The following is a 16,743-nucleotide window of genomic DNA, read 5'->3' as shown; positions in this document are numbered from 1 at the left end:
CAGGCTGAGAACAAAACTGCTCTGGCTGTATACTTAGGAGCTCGGTTAAGCTTGGGTGCCTCTGTTCTTTGTCGGTAAAATGGAAACAATGATAGCCCTATTTAAACATGACTCTTGGGGCACCTGGGTGGCTCTGTCAGGTAACCATCTGACTCGATTTCAGCTCAGGTCATGATCTCAGGGGTCACTCAGGGGGTAGTCTGAGATTCTTTCTCCCTCAGTCCCTCCCCACCTGAGCCTGCACTCTAGGTCTCTCTCTAAAAATAAATAAATCTTCAAACAGGACTTTTGGGGTAACTGAATAAATACAGGTAAGTAGAGTGTTCATCACAGGTAAAGTATTCAAACACTGCTCAGCTTTTAGTAAGCACTCAATAGTTCTGTTTATAGGTCATTTTTGGACAGAGCTACACAATCAGATTCAACTTAATGCATTTTACATCTTGTAAACATTGCGAAATAAACAACATAAACAAATAATATACCATAAAACCAATATTCAGGTAGCCACATCCAAGTTAACGGACCACCTCCAGCCTTCTAGACCTGGTCTCTTTCTGAACACAACGTCCTCCCACTCCTAATGGATCCACTACTTGGGTGTTTATTTTCTAAAAGATTTTATTTATTTATTCATGAGACACACACACACACACACACAGAGAGAGAGAGAGAGAGAGAGAGAGAGAGAGAGGCAGAGACACAGGCAGAGGGAGAAGCAGACTCCATGCAGGGAGCCCGATGTGGGACTTGATCCCTTTCCCAGGATCACACCCTGGGGGCTGAAGGCGGCGCTACACTGCTGAGCCACCCAGGCTGCTCTACTTGGGTGTTTAGATGCCCATTTGCTTTGCCTTTTTTCATAGCTTTCCCACCCATGTATAGCAGAGATTAGTTCCTCTGTTGTTGAACTTTATAATGAATTGCTTCTTACTGTATGTAGTTGTCTGTGTTCCTTCTGTTTTTTTTTTTTTTTTTTTTATGATAGTCACACACAAAGAGAGAGAGTGAGGCAGAGACACAGGCAGAGGGAGCAGGCTCCATGCACTGGGAGCCTGATGTGGGATTCGATCCCGGGTCTCCAGGATCGCGCCCTGGGCCAAAGACAGGCGCTAAACCGCTGCGCCACCCAGGGATCCCTCCTTCTGTCCTTTGTTTGCGAGATACATCAGTGTTGTTGAGGGTGGCATACTACTTACATTCTCATTATTGTGTAATATGCTTAACAGTTTACTACAATGTATTTATATGTTCTATTGTTGATATTTACATTGTTTCAAATTTAGAGCTAAGCTACTGTGAAGATGTTTGTACAGAGTGCATCAGGTTCTCTAGGGCAGTGGTTCTCAAAGTGGCCTTTGAATCAGCATCCCTGATTGATTTTGCCTGAGGACTTTTGGAAATGCAAATTCTCAGGCCTCACCCGAGATCCCTGAATCAGAAACTCAGAGGTTGGGGCTCAGTTAATCTGCGTCTTAATAAACCTACCAGGTGATTCTGATGCACATTCATGTGTGAGAGCCCCTCGAGGGCTGGCAAATGACTCTTTGTAAATAGTCACACCTTCATAGTTCATATGTTGTTTATGGCTACTTTCACACTATAATAGTGGAATTGAATGGTTCAGACAGAGTACATGGCTTGTAAACCCTAAACTGCTTCCTCTACTGAGCCACAGAGTATACAAATATTCAGCTTTATTAGATATTACCAAAGTGGTCATAGCAACTTACATTCCCCAGCAGCATCCCACATTCTCTCCCAACATTTAGTAATGTCAGAGCTTCCCATCTGTGCCAATTTGGCACTAGAACAGTTTGTCTCAATTTGATCCAAATTTGTATTTCTTTGATTACTGTGAAGGCTCATCACCCATACTCTGTTTGTTTTAAATAAAGAACTAGTTAAAAAACAACACAAAAGTCCTCACATGGAGTTGATTTACATAGATACAGAAAGAACTCCATCAGACCTTAGAGGAAATCACAAACCCAGGCCTCTGCCTGGGACCTTGTCCCTTGTTTACAAAAATAGTTGTTTGCCAACCTCTGCCTGGAGCAGTGGTTCTCACACTTGAATTTGTGTCAGAATCCCCTGGAGGGCTTATTATTAAAACATAGACTGCTGGACTTGACCAATATGTTCTCATTCTTCAAAACCTAACACAGAGAGGGATCCCTGGGTGGCGCAGCAGTTTAGTGCCTGCCTTTGGCCCAGGGCGCGATCCTGGAGACCCGGGATCGAATCCCACGTCGGGCTCCCGGTGCATGGAGCCTGCTTCTCCTTCTGCCTGTGTCTCTGTCTCTCTCTCTCTCTGTGACTATCATAAATAAATAAAAAATTAAAAAAAAAAAAGACCTAACACAGAGAACCACCTCCCGTGGGAGCTTTCCCTCCCCAGCACCATTCCCCACCTAACTATCCTATTTACACATCCTAATGCTATACTCCCATTTTACCCAGCACCACTATTATAAGTTACCACCTGTATGCTAAGTAACTTTTTTTTAGTTGTGTGTCTACCCTGGCTACAGCTCCTTAAAGGCACAGCCAGAGGTTGCCTCACCCTAACCTACTTGTTACCTGGAGAAAATCCAGGAATTAAGAGAACATCAGTGTACATACTCTGCTGATGGAAGGCCATGGGGAAATACCTATCAAAATAACAAATCTATTTGCCCTTTGACCCAGCAACCCTATCACTGGAAATACTTGCATTCAGCCATATTTAAAACAATATCTGCTACAGTATCATTTCTAATAGCAAAAGATGGTAAATAACCTGTGTCCATTAATAGGGAACTAGTTACACTAACAAATAAATGGTGGTGTATCTACATAATGGAATACTATGTAACTGTGTCCCCCAAAAAGAGAGTGATTTGTGTAAAGATATGGAAAAATCTCCAAAATAAATTAAGGAAAAAAAGCAAGGTGCAGGATAATATTTTAAAACACCACCTTTTTAGAAAGGTGGGAAATAAGAATAAACATTTGGACTTGCACAAAACAGAAAAAGAAAACAAAAAGAAAAACAAAAACAAAAAAAAAACATAGGATACATACATGACAAATGAAATTTCTCAGACCTATTTACCACTGATTTGCCAGTATTATCACTGTTGTGGTTAATATTTTTAAAAATATCTTATACTCCAAGATTTATTCAGAAGCATACAAAACAGATGTGAAAGAGCATGTTAATCTCTACCAGTCAGACCAATAAAGCATCCAGGGCGATGATGAAAAAATTGCTCATTTCTAATACAGGAAATGGTTCCCAAACATTGGATTCATTTCCTGCCTCAGCCTCATATTCTTGCTGAGATCAAGAATAAAAGGACGCTGTTAAACATAAGTAACGTCCTCTTTAGATAGCAGCTTTGTAGCCAATTCAATTTCCAGCAAAATTCAAAGAACCCTCCCTATGCCAAATTTACTTTTATACAGGAACCTCAAAAGCGTTTTGCCTTTTTTATGACAATCACAGCTCTCTTGCTCATTTTATAAATTTAAAATCACGGATGAGGAGAAATTTAAAATAATTTTGCCAGTCCAGGTTTTTACAAATCAGATAAATTCGGCAAAGATAACTTTTGGTATGCTTGCTAAAAAGATAGCTTATGATTTTAATTCAATCTCAATAGCTGATGTGATAAGATACAGAATAAAAGATTTTATCATCAAAATGTCATACTGTAAAAAAATGGAATCCCAGTACTGGGATGGTTTTATAGCGGCACTGCCACACTATCCAACTATTTTTGGCAAAGGGAGAAAAAAAAATAGCTATGATATAATGAAGGATTTTATCAGCTATAAGTCAAGAGGGACTGCTGTTGGACATTAATTATTGTATTATTAAAAATCACTGGCATTCTACATTTTTTTTGCCTTTAAATCCCTTTATAAATATTACAGAGCAGGAAACCTCAAAATAGAATTTTTTTCGCCAAAATTTTCATAAATATTTAGTTTTACAGCTTTTATCAGCTTTATCCAGAGGTTTGTATAAATCCTCAGGCAACTGTTTATAGTTTGTTTTGGGAGTGGGAAAGGAAAGTAGGTGGCTCAAATAGTTTTACTATTAATCTACTTCCCCTAACCAGTTTGGCTTGTGATAGCAGCAGAGAAGGTGGAGAGAGCTGAAAGGTCAGAGGAATATATTTTGAAGGAGTCAGGAATAACACTACTCATTTTCAAAATCTGTGGTGTGATCCACTTCCAAAACAGAATGCCCGACTCTGCAAGAATCCAAATGCTTATGCCAAGAAGTGAAGTCTTATGACCAGCCATTTATAGACCCCACAAATATCCATCTTTCACTCTGCAGGTTATTACACTATTTCTCACTCCTAAAGAGATTTTATCTTGTTAGCTCTAATTTATATTATTGTCATTAGAAGTCACTTATAAAGCTTAATTTCCCAATCATATCCTTTTAAAGAATTCAAATATAATTGAAGAGTACTATTTGCCACAAGACAGAGACAAATCATAGGAAATTAGTACAGTTTGGGGCATGTTTTCAAAATAAGTATGCTTTAGTATATATGGAAATGCAAAGCCCCACCTGATATTTATTTATTTATTTATTTTAATTTTTATTTATTTATGATAGTCACACACAGAGAGAGAGAGAGGCAGAGACACAGGCAGAGGGAGAAGCAGGCTCCATGCACGGGGAGCCCGACGTGGGATTCGATCCCGGGTCTCCAGGATCGCGCCCTGGGCCAAAGGCAGGCGCCAAACCGCTGCGCCACCCAGGGATCCCCCCACCTGATATTTAATCATGGATACAGCTTTATCCTAATTCCTCTCTACCAATTAATTCATTCAAAAATATGTAAGATTTTAAGGGCTTGTTACACAGAGACTTTAACTAGATATTGGGGGGGGGGGAATGTAACACACCCAACTCATGATATGTTTTCATTTACATAGGACGTCTGTCCTAGGTGTAAACGTTCTTCCAATTCATCAACGGTAGTCTCAGAAAACAAATACCACAGCAGCATACCAATCCCCTATATTTTTATGAAAGTTTACAGGTGCCCTATTATTTATTGTGCTTGCTAAATGATCAGAACAATTACTGGCATTCAACAAAAAGTAACTGCCAACAGAGGTAGCGTAACAAAAACAAATCAGTTTTGCTATCAATAACTTTACTAATTCATCATCTAAGTTATTAAAAGTAAATTTTAGTTAGTAAATTTTTTTTTAAGTTTTAAAAGCTAGCTAAAAATGGAAGTGAAATGAGATGGTTTTGCAGGCAACGAATTGCAACACACACAAATAATATTTCAAGGGAACTGCGGCCTTTCGATGGGTTGTGTAGGTGATGGAAATGCTAACCTATATATATTGGGGTTTTCAACAATGCCGTGCCACAAGTTCATAAGCAGTTACAGTTTAACAATATTAAAAGACTTGAAGTTTGAAATCTTCATATTCTATTTCAAAAATGATACATACCCACAAGCATGATGAAGGCAAACACACGTAGTAACAGCACAAGATTCATAAAGGATTTGGTCAAACCTAAATTGCATTTTACAAGCTTTCTTGCATTGTCTGAAGAGACACTTTTCGATAAAACTATCCATCTCTTTAAAAATACTGATCATGCCATCAGTTTCAAAGCATTTGACTATCTTAGCTATACAGAATCAAGTAACAGAAAAGGCCAGTGCTATTCCCAATATTATGCTAAATGACTGAATCTCGTGGATTTCATTGAATACATTTAACTATAGTGATTATTATTAATCAAGTTTGCAATCATTTCTTTTCCTGAAAGAATCTTCTTAGCTTAGAGAACTCGGAAGGGGAAAGAGGGAGGACCCAGACAAAGCTAACCATAACCCAACAAATTATTTCAACACTTCAACTCCACTTTCCCACAAATAGAACAAAGCACACTATTCTAATCACTCTTCCAAAAATATTAGAAATAAAAAGTAGCCACTAAATGGCTAGTGATATTCAAGCAATCTACAAACACTAGGTTTTAACTCAATAAATAGGAGGCATAAGAGTACAGTGGTTGAGAGGATGGGCTATAGAGTCATGCTTCTTTGGTTGAAATCCCAGTACCCCACCTAGCCATGTGACTTCAAGCAAGTTATATGCCCTCTGCATCTGTTTCCTCACCTGCTAATTGAGGAGCAGTCCTCACCTCACTGGATTGTTGTCAGAACCCGATAACAATAGTGCCTGGTACACGATAATTTACAGCGACTGATTTCTAAATTGATTCCCCATAGGATTTCTGTAAGAAATCAATTTTTTAAATCGAGCTCTTTTTAAGGAGGGGATAAAATCCAAATTCATATTAAATACTGTCCATTAAGAATCTAAATAGGGGCAGCCCGGATGGTTCTGGAGTTTAGCACCGCCTTCAGCCCAGGGCGTGATCCTGGAGACCCGGGATCGAGTCCCGCGACCTTCCTGCATGGGGCCTGCTTCTCCCTCTGCCTGTGTCTCTGCGCCCCCCCCCATGAATAAATAAATAAAATCTTAAAAAAAAAAAAAGAATCTAAATAGACATCACCTTAAGTTTCAAAGGATGGTTTACCAGATTTCCTACAATTTCTCAGCTTCAATTACATGTCAAATACCGAGCTGCCTGAATCAAGGCATCCAGAAAGTGTTCTAACACTGGAAAAATGAGGGCTCTTGTTCCTGCTCTACCAGTGAGCTACATGACCTTAAATTAAATACATCATAAAACAGTCATTAAAGTATCCTATAAAATGGAGGGGTGAGGAGAGAAGAGAGAGAGAAACCCGATTTCTGCTTTAGTCCTCAAAATCCTGTGGGTCCTAAATGGTTAATTCTGATGATTCCCAAGATTATCCTCCTATAAAGTAAGAACTGGACAAAGAAAGATAGTTAAAGCCAGGTTGACCAGGTTAAGTGCTATTAGTATTCCCTGCGAGCTGCAGAAGTCAAAAATGGTATCTTATTTATCTGTTTAACCCAGTGCACTGGCAGGCAGTACCCATTCAAAATGCTGGCCTGAGGGGATCCCTGGGTGGCTCAGCGGTTTGGCACCTGCCTTCGGCACAGGGCGGGATCCTGGAGACCCGGGATCAAGTCCCACGTCGGGCTCCCTGCATGGAGCCTGCTTCTCCCTCTGCCTGAGTCTCTGCCTATCTCTCTCTCACTCTCTCTCTCTATGTCTATCATGAAGAAATAAATAAATAAATATTTTTTAAAAAGTGCTGGCCTGATAACACTATACACACAAATTGCGGACCAACTACATTTTTATTAGAGATGTCCTTAGAGAATTAGAAGTTATCCAATCCTTGAGACCTATTTCTCCGCCTCCATTGGGCTATACACTCTGCCCTTGCCGCCTTTAATTCTCACAGCAGTCCAGTGAGGTAGGCACTATCGCTACCCCATTTTATAGATGGGGTAACTGAGGTCGTAAAGCTTGCGTGGGTTAGCAGAAGCCCCGGTTTCGAGGCTCCTCCCAGCCAGAGCCGAACCCGGAGCGGGAGCCGGAGCGGGAGCCCGGATTCTAACCCAGGTCTATCTTGCTTGAAAAATCTGTGCTCCTAACCACCCTCAACTGCACTTTCCATTAACACTCGGCCAATAAGCGTAAAGAAGTAAAACGATAAGAGACGTGCAGACATATCAGCCTTTAGTTCCACCGTGTAAAGTTATGATAAAAATGTGCTGGGGGTGATACAGTCACCAGGGCGGAGGCCCTCTTCCTCCGCCAGCAGTGTAATCTCCGGAGGGAAGAAATAAATCTCAGACCTGTGCCTGCGGCTGGCTGCCCGGTAAACCGGGGAAGACAGCAGCAGCGGACAGCGGAAGGCGGCCGGCACCGCGCGCCAGTATCGGCCTGGGGCCAGCTACCCAGCAAGTTGTTTAGGACCCACGGGGGAGCACAGAGCGGCGCCCAGATGAGTCCAGAGAGGAGGCTGCCTGTTGTCTTCAGCTTTAAGTCGGCCGGCCCAGCGGCTGCGCACCTTGGCCATCTAGTCCTGCAGACCTCAGTGTGCCCATCTGTACTTAGGCCCCGCCAGCCTCGCTCAGCGGTGCGGGGCGTGGGGGCAAGAGGGGTCCAACCTGGTCTTCCCGGGGGAACAGCACGCGGGGGGGGGGTCCTAGCCGGCTCTCCCCGGAACAGCACGCGGGGGGGGGGGGTTCCTAGCCGGCTCTCCCCGGAACAGCACGCGGGGGGGGGGGTTCCTAGCCGGCTCTCCCGGCGACAGCACGCGGGGGGGGGGGTCCTAGCCGGCTCTCCCGGCGACAGCACGCGGGAGGGGGTCCTAGCCGGCTCTCCCCGGAACAGCACGCGGGGGTGTCCTAGCCGGCTCTCCCCGGAACAGCACGCGGGGGGGGGTCCTAGCCGGCTCTCCCCGGAACAGCACGCGGGGGGGGGTCTAGCCGGCTCTCCCGGGACAGCACGCGGGGGGGGTCCTAGCCGGCTCTCCCGGGAACAGCACGCGGGGGGGGTCCTAGCCGGCTCTCCCGGAACAGCACGCGGGGTCAGGCTCCGACGACGGGGGGGGTCCTAGCCGGCTCTCCCGGGAACAGCAGCTGCGGGGCAGCGGGGGGGGTCCTAGCCGGCTCTCCCGGAACAGCACGCGGGGGGGGTCCTAGCCGGCTCTCCCGGGAACAGCACGCGGGGGGGGGGGAGTCCTAGCCGGCTCTCCCCGGAACAGCACGCGGGGGGGGGTCCTAGCCGGCTCTCCCGGGGACAGCATGCGGGGAGGGGGTCCTAGCCGGCTCTCCCCGGAACAGCACGCGGGGGGGGTCCTAGCCGGCTCTCCCCGGAACAGCACGCGGGGGGGGTCCTAGCTGGTTCTCCCGGGACAGCATGCGGGGAGGGGGTCCTAGCCGGCTCTCCCCGGAACAGCACGCGGGGGGGGGTCCTAGCCGGCTCTCCCCGGAACAGCACGCGGGGGGGGTCCTAGCCGGCTCTCCCGGGAACAGCACGCGGGGGGGGGTCCTAGCCGGCTCTCCCGGGAACAGCATGGGGGGGGGTCCTAGCGGCTCTCCCGGCGACAGCACGCGGGGGGGGGGTCCTAGCCGGCTCTCCCGGAACAGCACGCGGGGGGGGGTCCTAGCTGGTTCTCCCGGGACAGCATGCGGGGGGGGGTCCTAGCCGGCTCTCCCGGGAACAGCACGCGGGGGGGGGGTCCTAGCCGGCTCTCCCGGGGACAGCACGCGGGGGGGGGGAGTCCTAGCCGGCTCTCCCGGGAACAGCACGCGGGGGGGGGGTCCTAGCCGGCTCTCCCGGAACAGCACGCGGGGGGGGGTCCTAGCCGGCTCTCCCCGGAACAGCACGCGGAGGGGGGGGGTCCTAGCCGGCTCTCCCGGGAACAGCACGCGGGGGGGGTCCTAGCCGGCTCTCCCCGGAACAGCAGGCGGGGGGGGTCCTAGCCGGCTCTCCCAGGGACAGCACGCGGGGGGGGGGGTCCTAGCCGGCTCTCCCCGGAACAGCACGCGGGGGGGGGTCCTAGCCGGCTCTCCCGGGGACAGCACGCGGGGGGGGTCCTAGCCGGCTCTCCCGGGGACAGCACGCGGGGGGGGTGGGGGGCAGGGGAGCGGGGTCAACGGCCTCTCCCCCCACTCTGCGGCAATACTCACTGCCGGACGACTGTCAGCGCGAAGCGCGTCATCCTCTTGGCGCCCAGACGCGGGAAGCGAGGCCCCAGACCCGCTCGCGTGCTCCGCACTCGCCCGCCGGCCGCTTCGCCGCACTGCGGGGCACCTCGCCCACACCACTTCCGCCAAGCCCCGCCGGCCGGCCGGCTCCATTGCCATAGGCCGAGGCGGCCACCTACGTCATCCGCGGGAGGCCAATCAGAGCGGCGGGGGGCCGGCAGCTCGGCGGAGACTGGCGGGCGATGAGGCTCCGCCCAGCCGCGGCGCTTGCGCCCCTGTGTGCAGGCCCTGATTGGCGCGCGGCAGGTGCGTGCGGGGCCCGCCCCGGAGGCCTCCGGGGAGGTGATTCCTGCCCGGGCAAGTTTGGATTTGGGAGATTCCGGGTTGAAGCGGGTGAGCGGCGCGTGGGTTTGGGGTCGATTGCAGGTGAAGCTGTAACGCAGCTGGTAATCTTACCTCCAGGGTGTACGTGTTAGACACATGGGGTCCTATGAGGTGCACCCCTGTGCACCCCTGACACTGGGGATGTAAGGTCAGCAAGGTCTGCGGACTTGACCCACCCAGGTTCGGCCTCGCCGGCGCCTGGACAGATGCGCTCCCGCTGCAGACTTTTCCTCCAGTGTGTTGTGAGCGCTCTTCCAGCCTAGGCCTCGTGCTTGGCCTGCGAAGCCAATTTATCGAGAATCCCCTCACCCTTAGTATCTAATCAAGCTCCTCTTCTTCCACCCTCTGAATTTTGTCCAGCTCCCCTTCCTCCATTTTTTTTTTTCTTTTAAGATTTTATTTATCCATGAGACACACAGAGAGAGGCAGAGACACAGGCAGAGGGAGAAGCAGGTTCCCTGCGGGGAGCCCGATGCAGAACTCAATCCCGGGACTCCAGGATCACACCCTGGGCCGAAGGCAGGTGCTCAACCACTGAGCCAAGCAGGTGCCCCTCTTCCTCCACTCTAGATTTCAAGTTCCTCTCCCCCCTCTCCCTTGATAGCTAACCAACTTCCTCTTAGTTTCCATTCCCTCCCTCCCCCACACCCCCTGGCTGTAAAACTCTATTTGGCTCTGCTGTATTTGAATTCAGAGTCTCTCCTCCACGTTGCAATAGTCTTGACCTCAGTTGCAGTAGTCTTAAGTAAAATCTTCCATACCATTTTTTTAAGGTTTTATTTATGTATGGGGTGGGGGGCGGGGAGAAGAACAGAAGTAGGCAGAGCGGCAGGCAGAGAGAGAGAGAGAGAGGGAGCAGCAGGCTCCTGGATGGGCAGAAAGCCCGACGTGGGGCTTGATCCCAGGATCCTGGATGACCTGAGTTGAAGGCAGACGCTTAGGCAACCGAGCCACCCGAGTGCCCTTTCCTCACCATTTTTTAAAGAGAATCTGGTGAATAATGTTTCTTTAACAGCTTTCAGGGCCTTGAAAGAGCTATTTAACCTCTCTCTCTCTCAGTTTCGTGATAGGTAAAATGAGATAACAGGTAAAGCTTACCTGTGCTAGCTTTACAATGACAGAACTTAATAATGTTGGCCTACATATTGTTTTCCATCCGTTTTTTACTTACATTCTCAAATTTAATAATGCGTTTTCCCCCAATTATATATACGAAGATGGGTTTAGAGAAGTCAAGTGATGCAAGGGATCATAAGCACACATTTCAAAAGTTTCACATGTGTGATCACATTTGGCTCTCAGGACAAGTCCGAGGTACACAGGGTCTCTTCACTTAAGATGCTAGGAATCTGGTCTGGAGAGAAACTAAGCAATTATTCTAGGTTCACAGCTGGTCTGTGGTGGCACAGGACTGGTTTAGTTATTCTCAAACCTTCCCACACATTGGAATAATCTAAGACCCTTTGAATGCCAGGCTGCACCCCAGAACAATTAAATCTGAGACTGCAGGAGGGATCCAGACATCAGTAATTCCTTTAATCCCCAGCAGTTTCCAATGTACAGCCAGCCTCAAGAACTAGAAGTTTAAGGCAGTGCTTCTCAAACTTGAATGGGCCTATGAATCACCTGGGGATCTAGTTAAAGTGATTCTGATTTAATAGATTGGGAGTGGGAGCCAAATTCAGCATCTTTAACAAGCTTCCAAGGAAACAGGCATTTTCAGAATAAGGGCAAAGGGATAATTCAGAGGGTCCTAAAAGGGGGCCAAAATGGGAGTACGCTGCCTACGCATAGTAGATAGTTCATATAAAGGTGCCGAATGCCTGAATGAATAAATCGGTCCAACAGATTCTCCTGGAACTTTGAACTAAAAAAGGAAATTAATTAGGTAGTTATATGTGAGGGCTAAAGAGAAAAAGCATCAAAAGAAACCTAAGATTGAGCTATGAGGAGCATGCAGACTGAAACTATGAAGAAACAGAAGCCACAAATAATATATGCTCAAGAACAGATTTACAGAGTAGGGAGTAAGAACAAGCAAAGGTAATGGAAGAAACCAGTAAACACACAAACAGAAGCAGACTTAAGCATGTAATGCAGAGACCACCTGGTTCTTAGACTCTCGGGCTGCCCTGATACTAGATACTCTGCAGGTTCTGTTTTTACAATAAAACCTTTTTCTAAAAAAATAAATAAATAATAAAAATAAATAAAAACCTTTTTCTCTTCGAGGTAGTCTGAGTACATTTCTACAGCTTAATTAAAAACATCCACTTTGTCTCTTTTAACACTCAAAATAACTGCAAGGTATGAATTATTGTTTTTACTTTATAGATGAAGAAATTAAGGCACAGAGAAGCCAACTGATTTCTTATCTGAAGATCTCAAAACTGAGTTTGACCCCAGATAAGTTTGCTCCAGGTAGTATCAAACCTATAACTATGAAGTTAAGTACTGGCTCTGTTTCATTTTTTCCCTGGCTCCTATCAAAATGTTTAAAACACAGTAGGGACTCAATTAAAATTTGTTAGATTCATGAATGAGGACTATTATAATCAACTTCTCAAAAGCATCATACATCTAAAAAAATACCTGATACAAGGGGAGAGCATTAATTCAGAAGAAATTTGGAAAATTTAAAGTACCAGTATTAAAGAATTATACAAGAAATATGTATAAAGTTTTCATAAACTTTAAGAACAAAAAAAAGTTGAGAAATGAGGATCTTTGAAAGAATGAACATAATCTTGCATTATTCACTCAACAATTCCAGGATTGCTCTAAAGCTTTTTTTTTTTTTTTTAATTCTGTTTATTCATTAGAGACAGAGAGAGGCGGAGGGAGAAGCAGCTCCATTCGGGGAGCCCAATGTGGGACTTGATCCCAGGACTCTGGGACCAAGCCCTGAACCAAAGGCAGACGCTCAACCCCTGAATCACCCAGGCATCCCTGCTCCTCAGCTTCTAAAATGAACACAAAGTTGGTTTAAATTTTTTTTAGATAGTAACTAGAAATAATCACTGATAGACTTCCATTGACAACCTATCAAATCACATATGCCTGTTTTTTAAAAAAGGAAAAATAGTGCTTTGTTGTAGTATAGCATATGATGGAATTCTGAATTAGTTAGGATGGGCCAAGTTGTGCTGAGGTAACAAATTAAGCCTGAAGTTTTCCATGGCTTAACTCATAAAAGTTTCTCTCTTGTGTAACATGTCTGACATGGATCAAAAGGGGCTTTGTTCCATATAGTCACTAAGGGATTAGGGTTGACAGACGTATCAACTTAAATACATAGATTCATGATTCCTGGGGCAGGAAAGGAGAACAATTGAAAGTCTTGAACCGGGATGCCTGGGTGGCTCAGTGGTTAAGCATCTGGCTTTGGCTCAGGTCGTGATCCTAGAGTCCTGGGATCAAGTCCCACATCAGGCTCCCTTCATGGAGCCTGCTTCTCCCTCTGCCTATGTCTCTGCCTCTCTTTGTCTCTGTGTCTCTCATGAATAAATAAAATAAAATCTTTTTTTTATTTTTTTAATTTTAATAAAATCTTTAAAAAAAAAGCCTTGAACCAAATCTTAGATGCTTCCACTATGCACTGTCCAGAGCTTTTGATATGGCCCTATTTAACTGCAAATTTGATGAGAAACATGGGGAACACAGAAATGTTTAGTAAGTAGACAATGCCATTAATACTGTGGATGGTGGAGTATCCCAGGATTCTGCCCTTAGCTCTCTTCTTTCCTTACCCATGTAGTCTCCTAGTTGATCCTATTAGTGTATAGATATTATTTATATCTCTAGTCCACAATCCTACTTCATTCCATTACCTACCCAGCTTGGATCTCCAGTGGGCATCTCAGGCCAACTTTGTCCAACGCCAAATCTTGGAATTTTACCTCCTAAGACTGCTCATTCCTCCTCATGTCTTTCTCATTTGATGGCAATACCTCCTACCCAGTTGCCCTTGTAATCCTAGATTCTTTACCTTAACCTAACACTTCCCATCAAATTCATCACAAATTTCTGTAGGTTCAATAATGCAGTGAGTGGTAATCTTTTAGTCATGTTTTCAAAAAAAGATTTAATTATAGTCTTCACTGAAAATGAGCCAAGTGTGATGTGGGATTAGGGAGGAAAGCGTGGGTTTTCATGTTTCCTAGGCATTTAAATACTTTCAATAATAGCATTAAGGGTGAAATTAATTATATTGGTGCCAAATGTTGGTCTGCTGGTTAATAGAGGAGTCAGTGAAGTTTCTATTCTTCTTATCTATAGTTTTTTTTAACTAATTGGTTTTTTTTCTTATTCTGAGATGAAGACTGAAATAGTTACAGACTTAAATCTATAGGACTTCAAAGATCTTTAAAGATAGACATCTTTGAAATTTATGGATACTCATTTTGTCAACTCATCCATGGTCATTTTGTATAAATGTCTCATGTGCTCAGGAAGAATGTGGGTTTACTCATTATGGGTGCAGAGCTCTATGTATGTCTGAATCAAGCTTACTTATTATGTTGCTCAATTCTTCATCAATCAATCAATAAATCTAAAAGCTAAGAAAAAAAATTTCTGTGTGCTTTATCACCGAGTTATGTGTTGAGTCCATCACTCTTCCTTGTGACCTTGCTACATCCTATTCTAGCTCCCTCATCTCTTGTCTGCATGACCACGGGAGCCTGTGCTCTTGTAGACTACATAGCATCTCCTACTCATGTGCTAAAGGGATGTCTTTATAATCAAGTCGTACCAGCCCCTTGCTGGAAAATTCTCTAATTGAGTCTCATTGTCGCTAGAACAAAGTCCCAACTATTTACTGAACTCCTACAAGGCCTATGTGACTTGGGCTCCCTCTAGGTCTCCACTCCCATCTCTCTGTCCACTGCCCTTCTTCACCAAGTCCTAGCTATCATGCTTCTTTCTGTTCCTCGACCATAACGTGCTCATTCCTGTCTCAGGGTCTTTGCGGTTTTTGTTCTTTCGGTTTACAAGGCTCTTTCCCAAGATGTTTAAGTGGTTATTCCCTTCCAGCTTTCAGATCCTGACTCAAGTCCCCTTGTCAAGAGGCCTTCACTCAAGCAAAGTAGCCTGCCTGGTCACTATCATCCCATTTTATCTGAAACTATCTCATGCATTTACTGTTTTTACAAGTTGATCACCTGTTTGTCTCTGCTGGCATGTAAATTCCTTGAGGCTAGGGTGTAGCTTGTTCTCTTTCCCGTCTTCAGTGCTTAGAGTAGTGCCAGACACATCATAGGAACTCAGTATTTGCCACCATTGGAATCATGTTCCTAAGGAATATCTATGATATGGTAACATTCCTCTGATTCATGATTAAATGGAAAAAAAATGGATAGAAAACTATTCACTGTGAGCCTGATATTATAAGAAAAAATACATTTGAAAAAAAGATAAGAAGAAACATGTTATTTGTGTCAAAGATTTCCCTAGGTGATATTCATAATGTTAAAAATGCTTGTGCTGTTTTTATCACTAAGGGACTTTTTCCATAAATATATGCAAGATGCCTTTTAGAAGGAAAACCCATTCAGAGGGTGGCTGAGAGAGAATGTGTATATTGTTCTCTGTAGGTAGCCACTCGCCCATGCCAAAGGCAAGCCAATTTAGGATTATTAGCATTTAATATAGTAGAACTGGATATTCAAAAAGAAATCTGAGTTGATGGGTATGTGTATTCTCGGTATTTGTTCTGTTTACTTTTACAGAGTTTGGCTCTGATTATGTTACTTTATGATTTTTTTTAAGGTTTTATGTATTTATCCATGAGAGACACAGAGAGAGGCAGAGACATAGGCAGAGAGAGAAGCACGCTCCCCGCAGGGAGCCCAATGGAGGACTTGATCCCAGGACCCCAGGATCACGACCTGATCCGAAGGCAGATGCTCAACCACTGAGCCACCCAGGCGTCCCTTCATTTTATGATTATAAGATAAAGCTGTATAAGACCAAAATAGAAACAAGAAAATGTTAAGACTAACAAAACTGACAGCAGATACAACTATAAACTGAGAGACTCCAGGACCAACTAAGAATTGTGGTTTTGCAATTACCCAAGTTATTTCTAACAACACTACTCTGCTTTTTCCCTCTATTACTTTTAAGTTGGAAATTAGAGTGGTTTATGCAAATTTAATAAAAGAGAAAGCCTTGGACTTTTACTGGCAGGGATTTCCTTGCCCCACCCACTGTCATAATTGATTACATGCCGTACCCTGATGGAAAAACAATTTCTAGGCCAATAGAAAATCACAAATACATGGTAAACCATCTGCTTTGTCCAGTGACTGAGAAATAATAATGTGACCGATGATCCGAGCAAGAAGGAGCTGCCAGTCCAACTGTGCCCAGTCCCCCATCATCTTGATGTCTGAAGGTGGAGGGAGATTTGTTTTGGCAGCCACACTGCCAACATCTGACATCTGTCACCCATAGTTCTCCATTATTGCTTGTTCCAAAAAAATCATATCTGTCAGTCAAATAGCTTTTCTACTGATGGACAGTGGAAGGATGCCTTCTCAGCCTGACGTGCTTCTGGGGAACTCCCCTTTATTTGAATACATATATCCACTAATCCCTTTTCATGCCTTGCCTTTGAGCTTGTCACGTACTGCGCAAAAGAACTTTCCCCAAGCCCGAGTTCATTGCTGTTTGGAAAAATGGCAGCAGCACAAGGAGGATACTATGAAAATTATAAAT

The 16,743-nt window shown here is 45.1% G+C and overlaps 1 protein-coding gene across 1 annotated transcript in view; it reads right to left on the bottom strand.

Annotated features, from left to right (window-relative positions):
• TIGAR (TP53 induced glycolysis regulatory phosphatase) overlaps window positions 1–9,746 on the bottom strand; it is a 28,760-nt gene extending 19,014 nt beyond the window's left edge. Inside the window, exon 1 of the mRNA XM_055315619.1 lies at window positions 9,622–9,746. Within this exon, the coding sequence (XP_055171594.1) occupies window positions 9,622–9,653 (32 nt within the window). The 5' untranslated portion in view covers window positions 9,654–9,746. The remainder of the gene's footprint in view (window positions 1–9,621) is intronic.
• Between the last annotated feature and the right edge of the window lie 6,997 nt (window positions 9,747–16,743).

The sequence above is a fragment of the Nyctereutes procyonoides genome, unplaced genomic scaffold (assembly GCF_905146905.1).
Source record: "Nyctereutes procyonoides isolate TBG_1078 unplaced genomic scaffold, NYPRO_anot_genome, whole genome shotgun sequence".
Lineage (NCBI taxonomy): Eukaryota > Metazoa > Chordata > Mammalia > Carnivora > Canidae > Nyctereutes > Nyctereutes procyonoides.
Note: the sequence above shows the minus strand (reverse complement) of the source record. Positions and strands in the feature narration are given on the sequence as shown.